The sequence below is a fragment of the Taudactylus pleione genome, unplaced genomic scaffold (genome assembly GCF_031769625.1).
Source record: "Taudactylus pleione unplaced genomic scaffold, aTauple2 ptg000442l, whole genome shotgun sequence".
NCBI lineage: Eukaryota > Metazoa > Chordata > Amphibia > Anura > Myobatrachidae > Taudactylus > Taudactylus pleione.
In genome coordinates, this window is record NW_028284844.1 from 120,295 (window position 1) to 142,119 (window position 21,825).

The 21,825-nt window shown below is 48.1% G+C and overlaps 1 protein-coding gene across 2 annotated transcripts in view; it reads right to left on the bottom strand.

The window, feature by feature from the left end:
• The window catches only part of CACHD1 (cache domain containing 1), a 150,175-nt gene that overhangs the window by 21,320 nt on the left and 107,030 nt on the right, over positions 1-21,825 (bottom strand). For both annotated transcript variants that reach the window (XM_088447835.1, XM_088447836.1), the window contains 6 exons: positions 19,726-19,870; positions 16,642-16,858; positions 12,592-12,741; positions 11,864-12,097; positions 11,543-11,692; positions 9,598-9,721 (listed from right to left, as the gene is read on the bottom strand). In XM_088447835.1, coding sequence (XP_088303961.1) covers positions 9,598-9,721; positions 11,543-11,692; positions 11,864-12,097; positions 12,592-12,741; positions 16,642-16,858; positions 19,726-19,870 — 1,020 coding nt within the window. The remainder of the gene's footprint in view (positions 1-9,597; positions 9,722-11,542; positions 11,693-11,863; positions 12,098-12,591; positions 12,742-16,641; positions 16,859-19,725; positions 19,871-21,825) is intronic.

A 21,825-nucleotide genomic window follows, 5' to 3' on the forward strand; every position in this document is an offset into this window, starting at 1 on the left:
ACAAGCTCCATCCCACAGGGCAAAGAGACTCATCAAGTACAGAGACCTAACAAGCTCCATCCCATAGTGCAAAGGAACCCGTCCAGTACAGAGACCCAACAAGCTCCATCCCGCAGTGCAAAGGAACCCATCCGGTACAGAGACCCAACAAGCTCCATCCTGCACTGCAAAGGAACCCGTCCGGTACAGAGACCCAACAAGCTCCATCCCGCAGTGCAAAGAGACCCATCCAGTACAGAGACCCAACAAGCTCCATCCCATAGTGCAAAGGAACCCGTCCAGTACAGAGACCCAACAACCTCCATCCCGCAGTGCAAAGGAACCCATCCGGTACAGAGACCCAACAAGCTCCATCCTGCACTGCAAAGGAACCCGTCCGGTACAGAGACCAAACAAGCTCCATCCCGCAGTGCAAAGAGACCCATCCAGTACAGAGACCCAACAAGCTCCATCCCATAGTGCAAAGGAACCCGTCCAGTACAGAGACCCAACAACCTCCATCCCACAGTGCAAAGGAACCCATCCGGTACAGAGACCCAACAAGCTCCATCCTGCACTGCAAAGGAACCCGTCCGGTACAGAGACCCAACAAGCTCCATCCCGCAGTGCAAAGGAACCAGTCCAGTGCAGAGACCCAACAAGCTCCATCCCGCAGTGCAAAGGAACCCGCCCAGTACAGAGACCCAACAACCTCCATCCCGCAGTGCAAAGGAACCCGTCCGGTACAGAGACCCAACAAGCTCCATCCCATAGTGCAAAGGAACCCATCCGGTACGTAGACCCAACAAGCTCCATCCCGCAGTGCAAAGGGACCTATCCAGTACAGAGACCCAACAAGCTCCATCCCGCAGTGCAAAGGAACCCATCCAGTACAGAGACCCAACAAGCTCCATCCCGCAGTGTAAAGGAACCCATCCAGTACAGAGACCCAACAAGCTCCATCCCACAGTGCAAAAGAACCCATCCAGTACAGAGACCCAACAAGCTTCATCCCGCAGTGCAAAGGAACCCGTCCAGTACAGAGACCCAACAAGCTCCATCCCACAGGGCAAAGAGACTCATCAAGTACAGAGACCTAACAAGCTCCATCCCATAGTGCAAAGGAACCCGTCCAGTACAGAGACCCAACAAGCTCCATCCCGCAGTGCAAAGGAACCCATCCGGTACAGAGACCCAACAAGCTCCATCCTGCACTGCAAAGGAACCCGTCCGGTACAGAGACCCAACAAGCTCCATCCCGCAGTGCAAAGAGACCCATCCAGTACAGAGACCCAACAAGCTCCATCCCATAGTGCAAAGGAACCCGTCCAGTACAGAGACCCAACAACCTCCATCCCGCAGTGCAAAGGAACCCATCCGGTACAGAGACCCAACAAGCTCCATCCTGCACTGCAAAGGAACCCGTCCGGTACAGAGACCAAACAAGCTCCATCCCGCAGTGCAAAGAGACCCATCCAGTACAGAGACCCAACAAGCTCCATCCCATAGTGCAAAGGAACCCGTCCAGTACAGAGACCCAACAACCTCCATCCCACAGTGCAAAGGAACCCATCCGGTACAGAGACCCAACAAGCTCCATCCTGCACTGCAAAGGAACCCGTCCGGTACAGAGACCCAACAAGCTCCATCCCGCAGTGCAAAGGAACCAGTCCAGTGCAGAGACCCAACAAGCTCCATCCCGCAGTGCAAAGGAACCCGCCCAGTACAGAGACCCAACAACCTCCATCCCGCAGTGCAAAGGAACCCGTCCGGTACAGAGACCCAACAAGCTCCATCCCATAGTGCAAAGGAACCCATCCGGTACGTAGACCCAACAAGCTCCATCCCGCAGTGCAAAGGAACCCGTCCGGTACAGAGACCCAACAAGCTCCATCCCGCAGTGCAAAGAAACCCGTCCGGTACAGAGACCCAACAAGCTCCATCCCGCAGAGCAAAGGAACCCGTCCGGTACAGAGACCCAACAAGCTCCATCCCGCAGTGCAAAGGGACCCATCGGGTACAGAGACCCAACAAGCTCCATCCCGCAGTGCAAAGGGACCCATCCAGTACAGAGACCCAACAAGCTCCATCCCGCAGTGCAAAGGGAACCATCCAGTACAGAGACCCAACAAGCTCCATCCTGCAGTGCAAAGGGACCCATCCAGTACAGAGACCCAACAAGCTCCATCCCATAGTGCAAAGGGACCCATCCAGTACAGAGACCCAACAAGCTCCATCCCGCAGTGCAAAGGGACCCATCCAGTACAGAGACCCAACAAGCTCCATCCCGCAGTGCAAATGGACCTATCCAGTACAGAGACCCAACAAACTCCATCCCGCAGTGCAAAGGAACCCATCCAGTACAGAGACCCAACAAGCTCCATCCCGCAGTGTAAAGGAACCCATCCAGTACAGAGACCCAACAAGCTCCATCCCGCAGTGCAAAAGAACCCATCCAGTAAAGAGACCCAACAAGCTTCATCCCGCAGTGCAAAGGAACCCGTCCAGTACAGAGACCCAACAAGCTCAATCCCACAGTGCAAAGAGACCCATCCAGTACAGAGACCCAACAAGCTCCATCCCATAGTGCAAAGGAACCCGTCCAGTACAGAGACCCAACAACCTCCATCCCGCAGTGCAAAGGAACCCATCCGGTACAGAGACCCAACAAGCTCCATCCTGCACTGCAAAGGAACCCGTCCAGTGCAGAGACCCAACAAGCTCCATCCCGCAGTGCAAAGGAACCCATCCAGTACAGAGACCCAACAAGCTCCATCCCACAGTGCAAAGGGACCCATCCAGTACAGAGACCCAACAAGCTCCATCCCACAGTGCAAAGGGACCCATCCAGTACAGAGACCCAACAAGCTCCATCCTGCAGTGCAAAGGGACCCATCCAGTACAGAGACCCAACAAGCTCCATCCCATAGTGCAAAGGGACCCATCCAGTACAGAGACCCAACAAGCTCCATCCCGCAGTGCAAAGGGACCCATCCAGTACAGAGACCCAACAAGCTCCATCCCGCAGTGCAAAGGGACCTATCCAGTACAGAGACCCAACAAGCTCCATCCCGCAGTGCAAAGGAACCCATCCAGTACAGAGACCCAACAAGCTCCATCCCGCAGTGTAAAGGAACCCATCCAGTACAGAGACCCAACAAGCTCCATCCCACAGTGCAAAAGAACCCATCCAGTACAGAGACCCAACAAGCTTCATCCCGCAGTGCAAAGGAACCCGTCCAGTACAGAGACCCAACAAGCTCCATCCCACAGTGCAAAGAGACCCATCAAGTACAGAGACCCAACAAGCTCCATCCCATAGTGCAAAGGAACCCGTCCAGTACAGAGACCCAACAACCTCCATCCCGCAGTGCAAAGGAACCCATCCGATACAGAGACCCAACAAGCTCCATCCTGCACTGCAAAGGAACCCGTCCGGTACAGAGACCCAACAAGCTCCATCCCGCAGTGCAAAGAGACCCATCCAGTACAGAGACCCAACAAGCTCCATCCCATAGTGCAAAGGAACCCGTCCAGTACAGAGACCCAACAACCTCCATCCCGCAGTGCAAAGGAACCCATCCGGTACAGAGACCCAACAAGCTCCATCCTGCACTGCAAAGGAACCCGTCCAGTACAGAGACCCAACAAGCTCCATCCCGCAGTGCAAAGGAACCAGTCCAGTGCAGAGACCCAACAAGCTCCATCCCGCAGTGCAAAGGAACCTGCCCAGTACAGAGACCCAACAACCTCCATCCCGCAGTGCAAAGGAACCCGTCCGGTACAGAGACCCAACAAGCTTCATCCCGCAGTGCAAAGGAACCAGTCCAGTACAGAGACCCAACAAGCTCCATCCCACAGTGCAAAGAGACCCATCCAGTACAGAGACCCAACAAGCTCCATCCCATAGTGCAAAGGAACCCGTCCAGTACAGAGACCCAACAACCTCCATCCTGCAGTGCAAAGGAACCCATCCGGTACAGAGACCCAACAAGCTCCATCCTGCACTGCAAAGGAACCCGTCCAGTGCAGAGACCCAACAAGCTCCATCCCGCAGTGCAAAGGAACCCATCCAGTACAGAGACCCAACAAGCTCCATCACACAGTGCAAAGGGACCCATCCAGTACAGAGACCCAACAAGCTCCATCCCACAGTGCAAAGGGACCCATCCAGTACAGAGACCCAACAAGCTCCATCCTGCAGTGCAAAGGGACCCATCCAGTACAGAGACCCAACAAGCTCCATCCCATAGTGCAAAGGGACCCATCCAGTACAGAGACCCAACAAGCTCCATCCCGCAGTGCAAAGGGACCCATCCAGTACAGAGACCCAACAAGCTCCATCCCGCAGTGCAAAGGGACCTATCCAGTACAGAGACCCAACAAGCTCCATCCCGCAGTGCAAAGGAACCCATCCAGTACAGAGACCCAACAAGCTCCATCCCGCAGTGTAAAGGAACCCATCCAGTACAGAGACCCAACAAGCTCCATCCCACAGTGCAAAAGAACCCATCCAGTACAGAGACCCAACAAGCTTCATCCCGCAGTGCAAAGGAACCCGTCCAGTACAGAGACCCAACAAGCTCCATCCCACAGTGCAAAGAGACCCATCAAGTACAGAGACCCAACAAGCTCCATCCCATAGTGCAAAGGAACCCGTCCAGTACAGAGACCCAACAACCTCCATCCCGCAGTGCAAAGGAACTCATCCGATACAGAGACCCAACAAGCTCCATCCTGCACTGCAAAGGAACCCGTCCGGTACAGAGACCCAACAAGCTCCATCCCGCAGTGCAAAGAGACCCATCCAGTACAGAGACCCAACAAGCTCCATCCCATAGTGCAAAGGAACCCGTCCAGTACAGAGACCCAACAACCTCCATCCCGCAGTGCAAAGGAACCCATCCGGTACAGAGACCCAACAAGCTCCATCCTGCACTGCAAAGGAACCCGTCCAGTACAGAGACCCAACAAGCTCCATCCCGCAGTGCAAAGGAACCAGTCCAGTGCAGAGACCCAACAAGCTCCATCCCGCAGTGCAAAGGAACCTGCCCAGTACAGAGACCCAACAACCTCCATCCCGCAGTGCAAAGGAACCTGCCCAGTACAGAGACCCAACAACCTCCATCCCGCAGTGCAAAGGAACCCGTCCGGTACAGAGACCCAACAAGCTCCATCCCATAGTGCAAAGGAACCCATCCGGTACGTAGACCCAACAAGCTCCATCCCGCAGTGCAAAGGAACCCGTCCGGTACAGAGACCCAACAAGCTCCATCCCCCAGTGCAAAGGGACCTATCCAGTACAGAGAACCAACAAGCTCCATCCCGCAGTGCAAAGGAACCCATCCAGTACAGAGACCCAACAAGCTCCATGCCGCAGTGTAAAGGAACCCATCCAGTACAGAGACCCAACAAGCTCCATCCCGCAGTGCAAAAGAACCCATCCAGTAAAGAGACCCAACAAGCTTCATCCCGCAGTGCAAAGTAACCCGTCCAGTACAGAGACCCAACAAGCTCCATCCCATAGTGCAAAGGAACCCGTCCAGTACAGAGACCCAACAACCTCCATCCCGCAGTGCAAAGGAACCCATCCGGTACAGAGACCCAACAAGCTCCATCCTGCACTGCAAAGGAACCCGTCCAGTGCAGAGACCCAACAAGCTCCATCCCGCAGTGCAAAGGAACCTGCCCAGTACAGAGACCCAACAACCTCCATCCCGCAGTGCAAAGGAACTCATCCGGTACAGAGACCCAACAAGCTCCATCCTGCACTGCAAAGGAACCCGTCCAGTGCAGAGACCCAACAAGCTCCATCCCGCAGTGCAAAGGAACCTGCCCAGTACAGAGACCCAACAACCTCCATCCCACAGTGCAAAGGAACCCATCCGGTACAGAGACCCAACAAGCTGCATCTCGCAGTGCAAAGGAACCCATCCAGTACAGAGACCCAACAAGCTCCATCCCGCTGTGCAAAGGAACTCATCCGGTACGTAGACCCAACAAGCTCCATCCCGCAGTGCAAAGGGACCCATCCAGTGGAGAGACCCAACAAGCTCCATCCCGCAGTGCAAAGGGACCCATCCAGTACAGAGACCCAACAAGCTCCATCTCGCAGTGCAAAGGAACCCATCCAGTACAGAGACCCAACAAGCTCCATCCCGCAGTGCAAAGGAACCCATCCGGTACAGAGACCCAACAAGCTCCATCTCGCAGTGCAAAGGAACCCATCTAGTACAGAGACCCAACAAGCTCCATCAGACAGCTTAGGACGGCTAGGAATCACATTAGGGTACATACAGACTGAAGCTAGCACTGCGGCTGTATATATATGTATATAAAATGCACTGCGTTTCTGTACACTATGCGTATGTGTATATGTGCGTATGTGAATATGCGTTTACACTGGTGTTTATTAAGCTTAAACAAGCGCATATGCAGGAGCATCTTAACGGCATCTCATTACATTTACAATGCGGTACCGCTGAGATGAATGCTGACGCAGAAACGCACACAGCACTCAGTATAATGCGCAACGATGCGATGCAGGTTTACTGCACCTAAAGTCGCAAATATTATTTTCTTTGATTTATATGGCGCCACAAGGGTTACGTAGCGCCATATATAGGGGCCAGCCTTATGTCATCCATTGATTTTTATTTTGTAATCCATTTACAGGTACATAACATTAAACCATGTCAAAACTTAATTGAAAGCATAATTTCAACACCAGCGGGTATTGTAGCTGTAGGTGCACTGGAACAACTGACTGGTGCCACCGCAGATCCCGCTGGATACCGAATTCTGAGGGACCTATTTATTAAAGTGCGGGTTTTTAGAAATGGAGAAGTTGCCCATAGCAACTAATCAGATTCTAGCTAATGGGCGGGATGCACTATCATCAGAAATGCGGTCAAACACCGACCGCGTTCCTCATTTGCATCAAGCCCCGGAATGCGATACATTCCGGTGCTTTGATGTGGTGGGCAACGCTTATAGGGGGAGATGTAAGAAGCCCTGAAGCGGTATCAGCGCACGTTATGTGCGCTGATACCGCTTCTCCCGGATGTATGATCGGGAGGTTGGGCGGTAAATGACAGAGGCGCTATGCGCTCTGTCATTATCGGCGCTGCTATCTACAAGATAGCAGCGTCGATAGCCTGGGCCATGTATGAACAGTCAGATCGCCAGACCGTTCAGCCCGCTGTCGCTATCGACAGCTACAGCCTGGCGCTGCCCTATCCCCACAGCAGGGACAGCGGGCCGGGACTGAGACAGAGCGATGTGCTGCCGTCTCTAGCGGGTAGCGCCGGAGGGGGAGTTATCGCTCCCCTGCTCCGGCCGATGAGAGGTTTATACATCTTATCGGTAGTGCTTCCTGCTTCGCCTCGGTAAAGAGGCGAAGCAGGAAGCATTATAGCGGCACGTTAAGTGCCTCTATAATACATCTACCCCATAGGCTTCTAATCGCAGCCGCCCCACTGGGAGGGATCCGTTCAGACCCCTACGTTTCCCTTCATGCATACCGGCGTAATTAACACCGCCATGCATGCCAAGAGTGCCGAATTCGATGCGTCAGGCATCCCCCCCCATTATCTTATAGAAGGTGCTAGATAAATGATAAGCACAATCTGATTGGTTGCTATGGGCAACATCGCCACTTCTATGGTCCTATGCACAGCACACGTCTGGTCTTTAAGGTAAAATAAAAAACAACAAAAAAAGAACAGTCTAATAACAGGGAAACACTTAATTTCAGCCACATAACAAAGGCAGCCGCCAAATGTTTCGATTTCTGTCAATGTATGGAAACTATGGGCCTGATTCAGACCCACTCGCGAGCGGCTGTACGCTCGCAAGTGGGTCGATGGTCTGCACTGAGCATGCGCACGACGGAGGGAGCTCCGTCGTGCGCATGCGCCAGACACGACGAGCGAAGGACTTTCCTTCGCTCGTTGTGTCCGATCAAAGGGGGCGTGCTGTCAATGTTGATTGACAGCACGCCCCCTTTGGTGGGCGTGCCTCCCTGACGGGGGCGTTCCCACGGGAACGCCTCCCGTCAGAAGCCGGCCCACTGACATCACTAGTGATGTCAGTGGGAGTGATTTTGGCTCTGATAGAGCCAAAATCACTCCGGAGCTTGCGGTTGAAAACCTCAACCGCAGGCTCCGGCTCGCAATTTCGATGGTTGCGATGGTCACGACCATCGCGGCCATCAAAATGCACGCTCGTATAGCCTGTGGGTGGTGACCCACAGCTATACGAGCGTCCAGGAGGACGCTCCATGAAAAAGGAGCCCGGCCCTCATGCAGAGCGTGCGCTCTGCTCACAGCGTCCGGCTCTGAATGAGGGCCTATGACTTTTTTTTTGTTTGTTTTAAATAAAATCAGTTGTATATATAATTTAAGACCCCTGATAATATTTCAGCGGAGACGAGTAAGCAATTTGTTACATCCTATATGTTGAGCGGCTAGGAGATTAATTTGACGCCATCTTTAATCAATCAGTTTACGCTGCAGGTTCTATAGTATTTTCTGTAAAGCCGCCGGGTGAGGTTTTCCTACCTCAGCTACAGAGAATACACATGTAAGTACATTTAGGTACCTGTGTTATCCCTGCATACATTATGCAATTACAGCAGTTCATGCCTTTCTTCAGCAGCGTTACGCTCATGGTCGCGCAGGCGGCTTATAACCGACAAGTGCGTATACGTTCAGCGCTGCATTAAAATACGTTTTTACAGGTTTTTTTTGTACAGTTCACACCAGATAAAAGCCTAGAACAGGGCTATATTGGGAACTAGATGAGGGTCCTGTTGGGTCTTTGAAGTCTCCATCCCGGAGTGTTATTGACTTTACACTCACTCTCTAAAAGACAGGGACACACAGAGAATTTCTCACCCCACGGCCATCATAAGAGACCCGGGACGTGTGAGATTCTGTGACACAGTAAGAAGGAAGAACAAGAGGAGCCATTTGTGTAAGTACAAATCACAAAGAATTATTTCAAATCGATCGTATCCAAGGTCTCATTTGTCGGGCTGATTAGTTCATGCAGGATCTGAAAACGAGCTCTTAAGGCTCATACACACTAGACGATAAATTGGACGATATCGTTATCGTTCAAGATCGCCCAGTGTGTATGCACAATATCGTTAACGATGCGCGATCTGGCGGATAGTTAGCGATGTCTTTCACCGCCTGAACTTGCAGGACAATCGGACGATATCGTCAGGCTTTGCAAGTACGGGGGGATGTGGCAGGGTGAGGTCACTGAACTATATCGTTAACGATATCGTTCAGTGTGTACGCTCAATGTCGTTTCCCGACAGTTCAAGGGATAACACGCTCATGGAGCATAGCGTTAAGTGCGTATGAGCCTTTATGCTGGTAACTCCAATTTCACTGCGGCGGAACCTTGATTCCATCACCCACTGTCGTGTTTGGATTTTATTGCTGCCTCTGCAGAATTTGTTAATAATCTGACAGATTATGGGACCTCGATATCTTAATGCTGTGGATTATAGGTAATCGGAGTTCCTGCCATATCCAAGCGGTATTACATTCATTCAACAACCTCATCAATCAGGATGTAGTCTTGTCCTCGTATCACATCTCTTACCTGAGAATATTCTGCCGAACCAACGCAAACTTGGGTATGTTCTCATAGTGTGTGATGTCCGTGTGCAGCGGAGGCTCCACCAGCAGGTAGGGTCTGGTGAGGGAGGGGTGCATCAGTGTGTAACCTGGCAGGGGAGGAGGAGAATGAACACCAAGTGCTATAGCAAGAGGAACAATAATACCGGTATCTGACTGCTAATAATCTACATAAGTGCTATGCAATGCCCAGGTGAGACGCAACCGAGAGGATTACAGCGCTCCAGGCAACCTCCTCTATTGTACAAGATCGCCAAACAAAAGGTGAACGATCCAGAAGGGCTGTTACAGGAAGGACAAAGAACTCCAACATTGGCCCCCATGTACTATTAGTACAGCACTCTACCTTTAATGCAATCTAGTCTCGTATTGTATTATATATATATATATATATATATATATATATACAGAATACAAACGAATTACCACCGGACACAAGTCCGGCGGTTCAAATCCTGACAGCGGCAGGCCAACACGGCTGAAAATACCGATCGTCCCCAGGCAAGTATGAACAAACCTAACCTAACCCCCCTAACCCTAACCCTCCTTAGGGGTGCCTAACCCTAACCTTCCCCCCAGTGCCTAACCCTAATCTCCCCTCTAAGTGCCTAAACCTAACCCCCCCTTCCCTGCTGCCTAAACCTAAGTTCCCCGGGGAGGTGCCTAACCCTAAGTCCCCCCCCAGGGGTACCTAACCCTAACGCTCCCTCCCCCTAGCCTAACACTAACCTCCGGGGGGGTGCCTAACCCCAAGTCCCCCCCGGGAGCCCTAAACCTAACCCTCCCCCCGTGGCTGTCCGCAGCAGCGCCCGGCATCACTTCGATCGGGATGCCGGGAGCCGGTCTCCCGGCGTCGTTAAAATGAGCGGCGTCCACATCTAGACGCCGGTCATTTCACCCTCGCCGGGATATGACAGTGGGGAAGCCGGCTGTCGGTATAATGTCAGCCGGCTTCCCGATTGCATACCATACATACACACGTATATTTACTAAAGTGCAAGCTTTCAGAAGTGGAGATGTTGCCCATAGCAATCAGGTTCTAGCTATTATTTTCTAGAAAGTTTTAGATAAATGTGAAGCAGAATCTGATTGGTTGCTATGGACAACATATCCACTTCCAAAAACCCGCACTTTAGTAAATACACGTACATACGTGTGTGTGTGTCTGCAAACGGGTGTAGTCTTGTGGCATTTAAGTTCCAAAACACCAACAACTCCCCAATTGATACTGAAAACAGATCTTTTATTATTCAGACGCTTCAGCCAATAAAAAGATACTTCTGAAGGATTTTAGAGAAACGTCTGAGTCAAGTAAATGTGGAAGTTAAAGACGTGAGTAAATATTCTTAAAAATCAACAATTATAAAACACACAGAGAAAAAACCTGCAGGCAACAACCTACTGCTTAGATGTCTCCCTGCTGAAATATAACATACTGCTTAGATTAATGACGACGGGTGATTTCATCTAGGCAGGACGTTTTCAATTGGTAGTAACAGGTTTATTTATACGAAGAAAAACAAACAGAGATTTACAATCGTAAAAAACCGGTCCCAGAATTCCATGAGCACAAACAACGCATATTCCCATGTAACTACTAACACTCTGTGCCAAGGTTGTAAAATCACGTGTAACGTGCCAAGGATCTTGGCATAACAATTACGAAGTTGTTGACCCTGCAGGTCGGTCCCACTGATATTTGATCTTGAGAAGAGAATTGTTTCTGTTAGATGCATATTTATCTGTCTCAAAGCCAACGCTGGGAACTGCAAAACGAGCTCCGAATAGGCCGCGCTATTCTCTCCAGAACTTTGTGTATTGTTACATGCAGACGTAATACACGTAAGAGGCAGGAGAAGAACTATGCCTTACACAAATGGTATGCACTGCCCTGCTTATTACAATGTTACCTTTGTTATCGATGAGGAATGTGTATGAAGCCAGCGAGTCCTGGTAATAGGTAACATCCTCCAGGATATAAGCAAGATTGACGTCTACCCCCACGATTCCCAGGAGCAAGTTTCCGAAATAACATGGTTTGGTGACCGTCATAATCAGACCTAAGACAAAGGGGACAAATAACGGCTGTTTAGTAATTGGCGGGGAAAATATAAAGCAGTACGGAAATAGAAACTAAGCTAGTGATTTACTAATAGGAAATTACGGGCTCCTTCCCGCTAACAGACGGCTGATTCTACACAATTAAACATACAGTATTTCTCCGCTCTTACCGTCGCCCATCTCGTCCGAGTACGGAAGACTGAACACGGCTTCGTCGATCATTCGATTGGGGAGATTGGTGTAGAACCTCCCGACCGTGGTCTCCAGGTTGCTGAGCTGATTTAGGACCATCATGCTCCCCTTGGTGACGGGCAGTCCGCTCCGGTCCGACACGCCGTACTTGGCCGCATTCTGCTCTGCGAGGTCGCGAAGGAACGCCAACTCTTTCAAGCCGGTTACTCCCTCTAAATGGGGGAAGAGGACACTAAACAGGTCAAGCCTCGCTCTTCAGGAGACTCGCTCACTCAGGTTATCTACTCAGACATTCTGAACCGTTCCATGATTATTTAAGCTCATCACAACATGCAAATAAGCCCCTTTCCCCTTCATCTAATAGACACATCATCATTCATCAACATATAGGAGACTGAAGGTTAAGTTATGATAGATATATCAATAAAAATAACTACCCCAGTACATTAATTCCTTAAAAATAAATGTATGGCGAAAAAAACTCTTTTAACTCAAGGGTGGGCAATAAAAGCCCCCCAGGTGTTGTAGGACTACACATTCCAGCATGCCCTGCCATAGTTTTTCTATTTGGCCATGCTAAAGTGGTTGCAGGGCATGCTGGGATGTGTAGTTCAACAGCAGATGGAGGACCGCTTACTGCCCACCCTTGCTTTAACCAATTAGTTACAGAGCCCTGCCAGTACTAGTTAAAGCTGAGCAGATTTACCGTTCATGACGGCGTATGTGAGGATCATGACCGAATTGTTCAGCTGACCGTTTTCCTCGCTGATGGCCCTCAGCGTCGATTTTTTATCTTCTTCTGAGGAATCCCTTGAAGTTATTCCAGCAGACAGATAGATGATCACCATGTCTGTATCTGAGAGAGACACAAAGGACAAAGGGTTATTAGAAGTCAGATCTGATCGTGGTATAAACTAGATTTCCGCAAACTGCTTACAGGACTCAAAAAGATGTTCATTCATTAAAAAAAAAAAAAAAACAACATAATACACAAATACAGGTATGCGAGCAATGCAGAGCCCGACACATTTCGATTGCATCTACTTGAGAAATAATAGGGAGAATTGTGGTATGACCAGGTGTTCTCGGTAGGCAAAGCTCAGGGAGGATGTATTCACGAAACTGCGGCCACGCAGAGCTGGACGTAACAGAAAAACTGTCTGGAGCCGTACCTTTGGCACCTAGTATTGAGCAGGCGCAAGTCCATACTAACGACGATGTCTAGTAGTAAGCCAGATGCTCCAAATTGCGTACAACGCTGCATACATGTGTGTATACGCATTTATTTTTTCCATTCACGCTTCTTTTGAAGTAATGTAGGCCCAATTTACTTCCAACTCTGCATTATGCCCAATATCTATCAATGGACCACGGAACGGAAATCTGGAATTGTCTTTCAAGTGTCCTTGTTATCTGCGTTCAGTACAAGCAGCCATTTTGTAGGCTGAACCAATGTTCATGAGCACGCAGCTCATCCATTCACTAGTGACCATTGACATTGATGTTGTGTCACTAGTCTTTTGTGAATTGATAAGTAAAAAGTGTAGCTAACAAAATGGCTGCCTCCATTGTATCTAGGCAACAGGTACACTTTAGAGCACACTGGCAGAGATAGCACCTTGGTGATGGAGATCATCCTGTCAAATGCTCTACTTACATCACTCATTTATTTTCTTAATTCATATCACCGATCAAAAAGATTATGATCATGAAGTCCCAGCAATTTTTGTTAGGAATAAACAAACACCTAACAGATGCCCAATCGGCACAATTATAAAATGTTGTAAACTATATATCGGCATTTGTAAACGCTTAATGCATGCGTTAATACAGGGAAAGTATTATTTAATGCACATTTTAATGGACAATTAAACAGCACACTGTACTGGTGTCTGCATTTACTATCATTTCTGATTCCAGGAAAAACAATAAGGATGAAGCAATTTTAACACCAATATAAGAGCTGGAATTAACACACTGGAAACGGTGACAGAGTTGATGAGTTTATGAGGTAAAATAAGACTGGAAGAGACACTATGTTTATACAAAAAAAACCATTAATTACTACAAGGGTTTATATACTGTCACTGGCCTCTGCCAAAAATGGATTTTTCCTTAAGTGAAAACAGTTGAAAATGGAAATGAAAGTTGCTGCGTTCAGGCTGTGTGTAATGTACCAGGACCTGGCAGGATACTGAAAAATAGATTCTCAAAAGAACAATAGGGCCTCCGCGCTCACATCCGTTCTCACAGGTACCGCGACAGAACACAGCGGGGTCTCTCAAAAACATAACTATACATATATATAAATAATTTTTTTCCTTTCTTTCTAAATCATAGTAAAAGACTATTTATAATGAGACAATGAAAAAAAAAATTACATTACCGCCACAAGTGGTCCGCAGCATCGTACAAAGGGCAAAACAATAAAATAGTACAGGGTAAATACAGTACAGAGAACAGTACAATACAGTAGACAAGTAACAATTAGCACTGCAACGCTGGGGGCAGCACGGGAGAAATCTTGGATTGTGAAGTGAGATATGGCAACCAGAGGGGAGGAGAGGTGGCGGTCATTGTGCGAACGGAGAGGTTGGGGGCGAGTGTGTTTGGAGGTGAAACTGGATTTGTAGGGAGCACTGGAGTTGGAGAGGGCCTTGTACGTGATGTTGAGGAGTTTGAAGGGTATTCTGTAGGGGAAGAGGAGCCACAGAGAGGGGAGGCAGATGTGGAGCGGTGGAACAGGAAGCTAAGTCTAGCTGTAGCCCTGAGTACAGATTGGAGAGGAGCCAGATGGGAGCAGGGGGAGGCCATTGAGGAGAAGGTTGCAGTAGCCGAGGAGAGAGATGATCAGCGAGTGGACAATGGTTTTGGTGGCCACCTGGGAGAGGAAGGGTCTGATGCGAGCAATGTTGCGGAGCTGTAAACGACAGGATTGGGCGAGAGATTGAATGTGGAAGGGGGAGGGGGAGCGGTTGAGAAGGAGGAGCCAGGAGTAACTCCCAGGTGGCGGAGTTGGAGAACAGAGAAGATAGTGGTGTTGGCGACAGTGATAGAGAGTTCGGGAGGGGAGGAGACTCTAGATGGAGGGAAGACAATGAGTTCAGTTTCGGCCATGTTGAATGCCTGTCAGATGTCAACTATTTCAATAGATCTGCATGGTCTGAACTAAATCATTGTTGGTAGCTTTTGCTAGAAATCGCTACAGGAATACTGCTGGTGTAACACCCTCCAATAACATTTAATGGACGCTTAATGAATGTATTTGCAGAAACTTCCAGATGCGATTCTTATGGAGTTGACCGCTATAAAAAAAAAAATGCCGATATGACACTGCTAACAGCAAACTCACGACGCGCCTCTAAGAATCAGAGTCACTAGTCAAAGAGCTGCAATCTCATTATCAGGCCGCTAAATGAAAACACGTTGCCTCATGTAAGGAGCTGCAGTGAGTGCATGAAACAGGGCCGACCTCCCCGGAGAAAGTCCTCCCGCAGTGAAATTAATCTTTTCTCTGTTTGCAGAAACTGACAAGTTTATGAACTACAAAAGAAGCCAATTAATGACGTGTTTTGTGCTGAAGGTAAATGGTGAACACGAGCTGGCACAAAATGAAAGACCAGGTTTTATTATGTCCGTATATTTCGGTCTGCAAAACTTTTAAACAAAGCTAAAAATGCCAACAGCTGTATTATAGATGGTATGAAATTAGTAATATAATCTCATCACCGGTATTAGCAGAAAATATTCCCTGTGTTACTGGCAGTGTAAAAGGACCTAAAAAATTAAATATCTTTTTTTTTTCTTGCAACAGTATATAAAATGCGCCTGTCACAAAAAGTTGAGGGTCCTGTGCGACATGAGGTGAGGCGCTGAGAGCAGGACAAAGGCGCTCAGCGGGGCAAAAGGCGCAGGAGGAGCAGAGCGGGGCAAAATGCATGGGAGTTGCTATTAAGATTTCGTATTATGGCGCAAAATGACTTAAATTAAATAAAAGGGTGACAGGGCCCTAGATCTTTGCATAGAAGCATTTATGGGCTTTTCCACGCTGCAAAAAAATGCAACTTGCACCAGAGTTGGTAAAAGTCCGGTCTCACCCTATACATTTAATGGGACGCATCTTGTGACCTGAGAGGAGAATCACATTTCCAGGCCCATTGTTCCATGTTCAGTAGAGATTTGCGGTTCACTTCTCCAGAGATCCGAATCCACCCGAATTCGGTGAATCGAGACAGATCCGAGTCGGGATTCTAATCTCCTGAAGAGATCCGGATAAATCAGTCGCGGTTCTGACCTTCCAGCGATTCGGAATTCGGATATTAAGTCCGAATTTCAGGTTTTGGATAGCAAAAATTACATGATTTTAGCTGTTTTTGAAAAAGTTTTTATCATTTTTTTTTTTTACATCCAGATCCAAAATCAAAACCAAAGCGTACTTGAGGGTGGTTTTGCAAAACCAAACCACGAAGATAAATCTAGATCTAAAACACGGGGGTCAGCGCACATCTCTAGATAAGAGGCGTCAGACTCACACATGTGCCACATATAAGACAGAACCATGTCCCTTGATTTAAACCACAACTGGTCCTGAACTGGAGGACAATACAGCAGTGTCTATAACATGGAGGCGACAATTACACTTTTGCGGTATGATAAAACTGACCATTTCTATTTTAGTCAACATTTGTTCATTTAAGACGGAAACCCCCCCCCCCCCAAAAAAAAAAAATGAAACCAGAATAATCGTAACTCTTACTTGGCTGAACCCTTGTGCCGTTGTTAGTATTTCTGATCAGCTGAAAGGCTTTCTGGAAGCCCAGGGCGTGCTGGGTGGGACTATCCGAAGATTTCATACCGGCCACGAAACTGCCCATCTCGCGCTTGGTCTCGCCGGTGGCCGGGGACAGGAACATCTTGTAGCACTGGTCCAAGGTGCAGGTCCTGACCGCATCGGCTACAGCCAGGACTGAAATCTGGAGGAGACATAAAAAAGATCCTCGTATGTCTTGCAGCCTAACATTGTAAAAACATTTGTCTAATACACGGTTATTGCATTTCACACCCAATGTCCAGAGGAATATTCTTGGAGACGGGCTGTGTTATTTCTAGATCTCACTTGGAGCGCAGATGTACGACGGTCCGCTGCCAAACAGTGAAATCATCACTAAATATTTCTCTTTGCTACGTATGTAGCAAGTACTCTGTTGGGCCCTGCTCCCAAAATTAGTAAAACACATCTTCTATCTCACGGAAGACGGTTCTGCACGTTATCCCATCAGCTCATTAGCGTCCGTTATTCAGCGTGCGCCAGATACTCTTCTGCTCATTATAAAGTTAACGAACAAGGGTCAAGCAGTCGTGCAAAGTTCTCTGAAGACGCTGTGCAGAATAAGAATTAAATGTGGGCAAATTCTGCACAATTTTGTCATTTCTCATATTTTTATCGGAAACACGACACAGTCATTGATTGCAGAAACTTATTTGCTTTTAGGAAGGTTCTAGCTCTTTAGTAAAGGATGAGTAGATTAATCAGAGCTTGGAGAGAGATAAAGTTGACAGCGATAAGGTAACGACCAATCACTTTACAGGCTGTGTTTGAAAAACGACAGTTTGAAGCTGATTGGTTGGAACTTTATCTCTCTCCAAGCTGTGATAAATCTCCCCCACCAAGACAACATTTTGCCGAAAGCTGGCCACACATCTAAAGATTATTTGTCCAACCAGCCAACTAGATGATTGGTTGGAATGTAAATCTGGTAACGTATGGGAGTAACTGATGATCAGCAATTTGCTCCTAAACGCCAGAAAACAGATGAAAATGGTCGGTCCGATAAGTTTGTTAAATGTTTGATCTAAACTATTTGTTCAAACAACAGTTTTTGTCCATTTTCCGGCTTTTGGGAGCAAATTGTTGATTGTCATTTGCTTTCATACCTTACCAGATTTTATTTCCAACCAATCAACTAGTTGGATGGTTGGACAGATAATCTTTAGATGTGTGGCCAGCTTAAGTCTGTATCTAAAAGTAAAATTGTAATAAATCCTCCCCACACCCAGCTCGTTTATGCCTATAGGGCTAACTGTTCACTGTGATGTGAAATAAGTAGCGATGTGCTCATTAATTATCCAGTAAGGGCTACCAATGGATCAGGTCATGCTATGCTCACTGAACGAATGGAGCAGGAAACCGAGGGTCTCATTCAGACCCGGTCGCAAGCGCCGATGCGCTCGCAACCGGGTCGATGGTTAGCCCTGCGCACGCGCAGCGACCGCACTGCGCTTGCGCAAGCCCCGGAGCGAGAGAGAAACTCTCTCACTCCGGAGCTCTCTACAAAAGGGGCGGCTGTCGATGTTGATCGACAGCTCGCCCCGTTTTGTAGGCGGGCCGGGGGGTGGTTTTACAAACATAGGCGTTCCTTAAGGAACGCCTGCCGTCTTGTGGGCGGCCGCACTGACATCAGCAGTGATGTCACTGGGGAGCTTCCTGCTCGATCAGAGCAGGAAGCTCCCTGGGGCTTGTGGTTGCCGAGACCCAACCTTAGGGTCTCGTCGCAAGCCCCGATGGTGTTCACCATCGCGACCATCAACCTGGTCGGTCGCTAAGCTGTGGGTGGTAACCCACAGCTTAGCTAGCGACCAGGAGGCCGCACTAAAAAAAAGGATATAGCAGCCCTCATTCAGAGAGAGCGATCGCTTCTTGCGACCGCCTCTGAATGAGGGCCCGAGTGAGCTTGATGTGCAAGATTCTTGTAGAGACACGGTCGAACAATACATGCGGGAAATCCTTTTTTTTTTTTTTAATGATTGGCGGATGCATATTTAAAAGTAATGACCAAAACGCTAAATTTACTAGAAAGCACTTTTCAAAACCGACGCGCCTTCAGCCACTGGATTTAAAGAGGCAGCTACATTCAATACAAAACCAGGCGTTTATTGTATTGAATATAATTGCCCCTTTACATACAAGGGCAGAAATCGGAAGACGTGGCGGGTTGGAAAAGTCCTGCGGTAAGTAACTGGTCATCTTTACACAAAACCACATTAGTGACTTTAAAAGACTGTGCACTACCCAGATTAAATGAGGGAAGCATCTGTGATAGCCCCTTCATTATTCTTCCCAGAACGTAGGCAATTTAACCTAACTGTCCTTTTACACGATACGTATTGTGGGGAGTGTTTCAGACATTCTTCAAGTTGGCTCATTAAAAACTTCAGTCCCCTCTCCCGCATCCTATATTCTCCCAGAATTTCCTGGGTGTAGAGTTGCTTTAGGCTGTTTATATATTGATTGCACTTCTCTGGAAATATTCTAGCGAGCACAATGCTGCTCAAACAAGGGCTTTATCGACCGAGACCTCCGGAACATCCCCAGAGAGCTGTAAACAAATTCTAAAACACAAGCCCAAAATGTCTGAGAAAATCAGAAGGAGAGGTGAGAAGGGAATAATGGTACAATAGAAAGTAGGTTGTTACTTCTAACCTCTTTTAGTACAAAAACCTTAAGCAAAAGAGTCTGTTGGACACTGCAACAATACGGGACAGTGGCTGACCATTTTGGTCTTAAGCATACGCCCCACGTTCAGCTAGTCGCCCACAATCACCCAACATAGCTCAGTCTGCCCATCACTACAATCCAGCTCTACGGAAGAGCTATGGACCGCGGGCAATCGCACTTGGTTCCCCGTAACTCCTGTTTATGTAGGGGGCACTTATACTAAAGGAGGGGTTATTCAAGAGTAGACAACTCTGTTAAAATGTAAGAAAAAAAAAAGAACATTGCCGGCAATGAAAAACCAGAACGGGAGAGGAGCGAGGAGGAAGACATTGGAGGAATCCTCACCTTATCGTGTTCATCGATGGAGTTCAGGAAAACCTGCGCAGCGTCTTTGGCGATCTGCAACTGTGTCTCCGTGATCGATGCCCCATGGTCCAAGATGACAACAATATGCTTTGACTGTGGTCTTACCGTGGACACATAGATGGGTCTAATAAAATAAAGATGAATATCTGTTCAATATTCTGCCTCTCACAGGAGATAGAAACTAACGATAACTAAAAAAAAATCGGTACAAACTAAATGTAAAAATACAGTCAAAAACATGTGCAGTATGATCATTTATGTCATATGTGCAGGTATGATCATTTATGTCATATGTGCAGGTATGATCATTTCTTTCATATGTGCAGGTATGATCATTTATGTCATATGTGCAGGTATGATCATTTATGTCATATGTGCAGGTATGATCATTTATGTCATATGTGCAGGTATGATCATTTATGTCATATGTGCAGGTACCGTATGATCATTTACGTCATATGTGCAGGTATGATCATTTATGTCATATGTGCAGGTATGATCGTTTATGTCATATGTGCAGGTATGATCATTTATGTGTAATGTCTCATCAAATATTCCAGCACTACAAATGTGTGTCCTGAGTTGCCAGGTCCTCACTTCTTCCTATAAGTAATAGTCCTGGCAGCAGTAGGACCTGGCAGCCCACAGTGGGACAGGATAGTTTTGTAACATAGGCATATTTAAGAACGAGACATAACCCCTTTAGCACTCGCAGTGATGTCACAGCAGCTCGAATGACTGCAGTCTCAGCTTCCTGACCTGTGTCAGATAAGAGCACCAACTGTCTACAATGTAGCGGAGGGAACAACTTGTGACATAGATGCAGCGGATTGTCAAGGTTACACTGAACATTTCATTTAATTGATCTACACTGTGCAAAGCTGAAAATGTCAATGCTGAGGCTGTATGCGGTCAGGAGGTCAATAGCGACGATGATCAATATATCGACTTCACTATACGGCGGGATCACGACCCCGGCGCATTTTACCCTTGTGGATGATGTAACTTTAAATATACCGCTTACCAACATGTTTAAAGTTAGAACACTCAAACAGGTGAAATACTGTAAGTAGCATTTCACGTGTGTCGGGGGTTCCTGGCGCAGACAAAGTAAGGTCAACATAGTGACGGACAGCATCATCACTGTTGACCTGCATACCCAACCGTGGTGGGGCTTAGTGGCCCTTTAAAGATAATTCTGGGGAACATAAATCTACTTCAGCATCGTAAATGTCTATGACCATCATCTCGGCGTAAAGAGTGAAAACGGCTTAGAGTTTGGCCATCACTCAAGATGGGCACCACCCGTTTGTAACGAGAATATATCCTGCGGGCGCTGGAAACCAGCACAAGAGGCCCCTAAATGCCAGTCTCTCACTCTAAAGAGGAACCTCTCGCCTGAGAGGCAAGAAAACCAGCTCAGTCATTATGCAAACACCACACAAACATCCCAAGTGCAGAAACTCCCATGCAGACAAAGAAAGCCCTTATCTCCTACTGTGAATGACCTTGATGTGAGCCAGCAGCCCTGGAGCCTTTACTCTCCGCTCATTCTGACAGCTGAAATTTGGAAACTTGTCAGAAAAACCCCTTCTTGGACACATAATCCAGTGAGGAAGGAGGACGAGTGAGAGGAACAGGATACGGACTTCATTTACTCCTGAATCGCTGCCAGCCGCACCTCCCGGTATGTAGAGAGCCAGCGGATTGCGTTCTAACGGGGAACAGCAGTAAGACATCTTCATCAAGTATGTTTGGCCACTTGCGTCCAGGGGGACCTGTTTGTGCCAAACAATTTCAATGACTGCTCTATAAGACTCTCGGACAATGTGCTGGGAATTCGCCATCGCTGAGAGTTTCGGAGGAGCGGAGAGACGGCAAATTAACGATCTGCGGCTCCAACGCCCATTGCGTAAACTGTAGTCCAGCCTCAATAAGGCTCCAGCCTCTAGCAGGCTCTCTAACATGGTGGCATGGGGGCTCATTCTAGCATTTGAGAAGGGACCAGAAATGTAATGTGCAATAAAACAAAAAGAGAAAAATAGATCTGGAAAATTGTACAAAAACACGGGTCGCTTA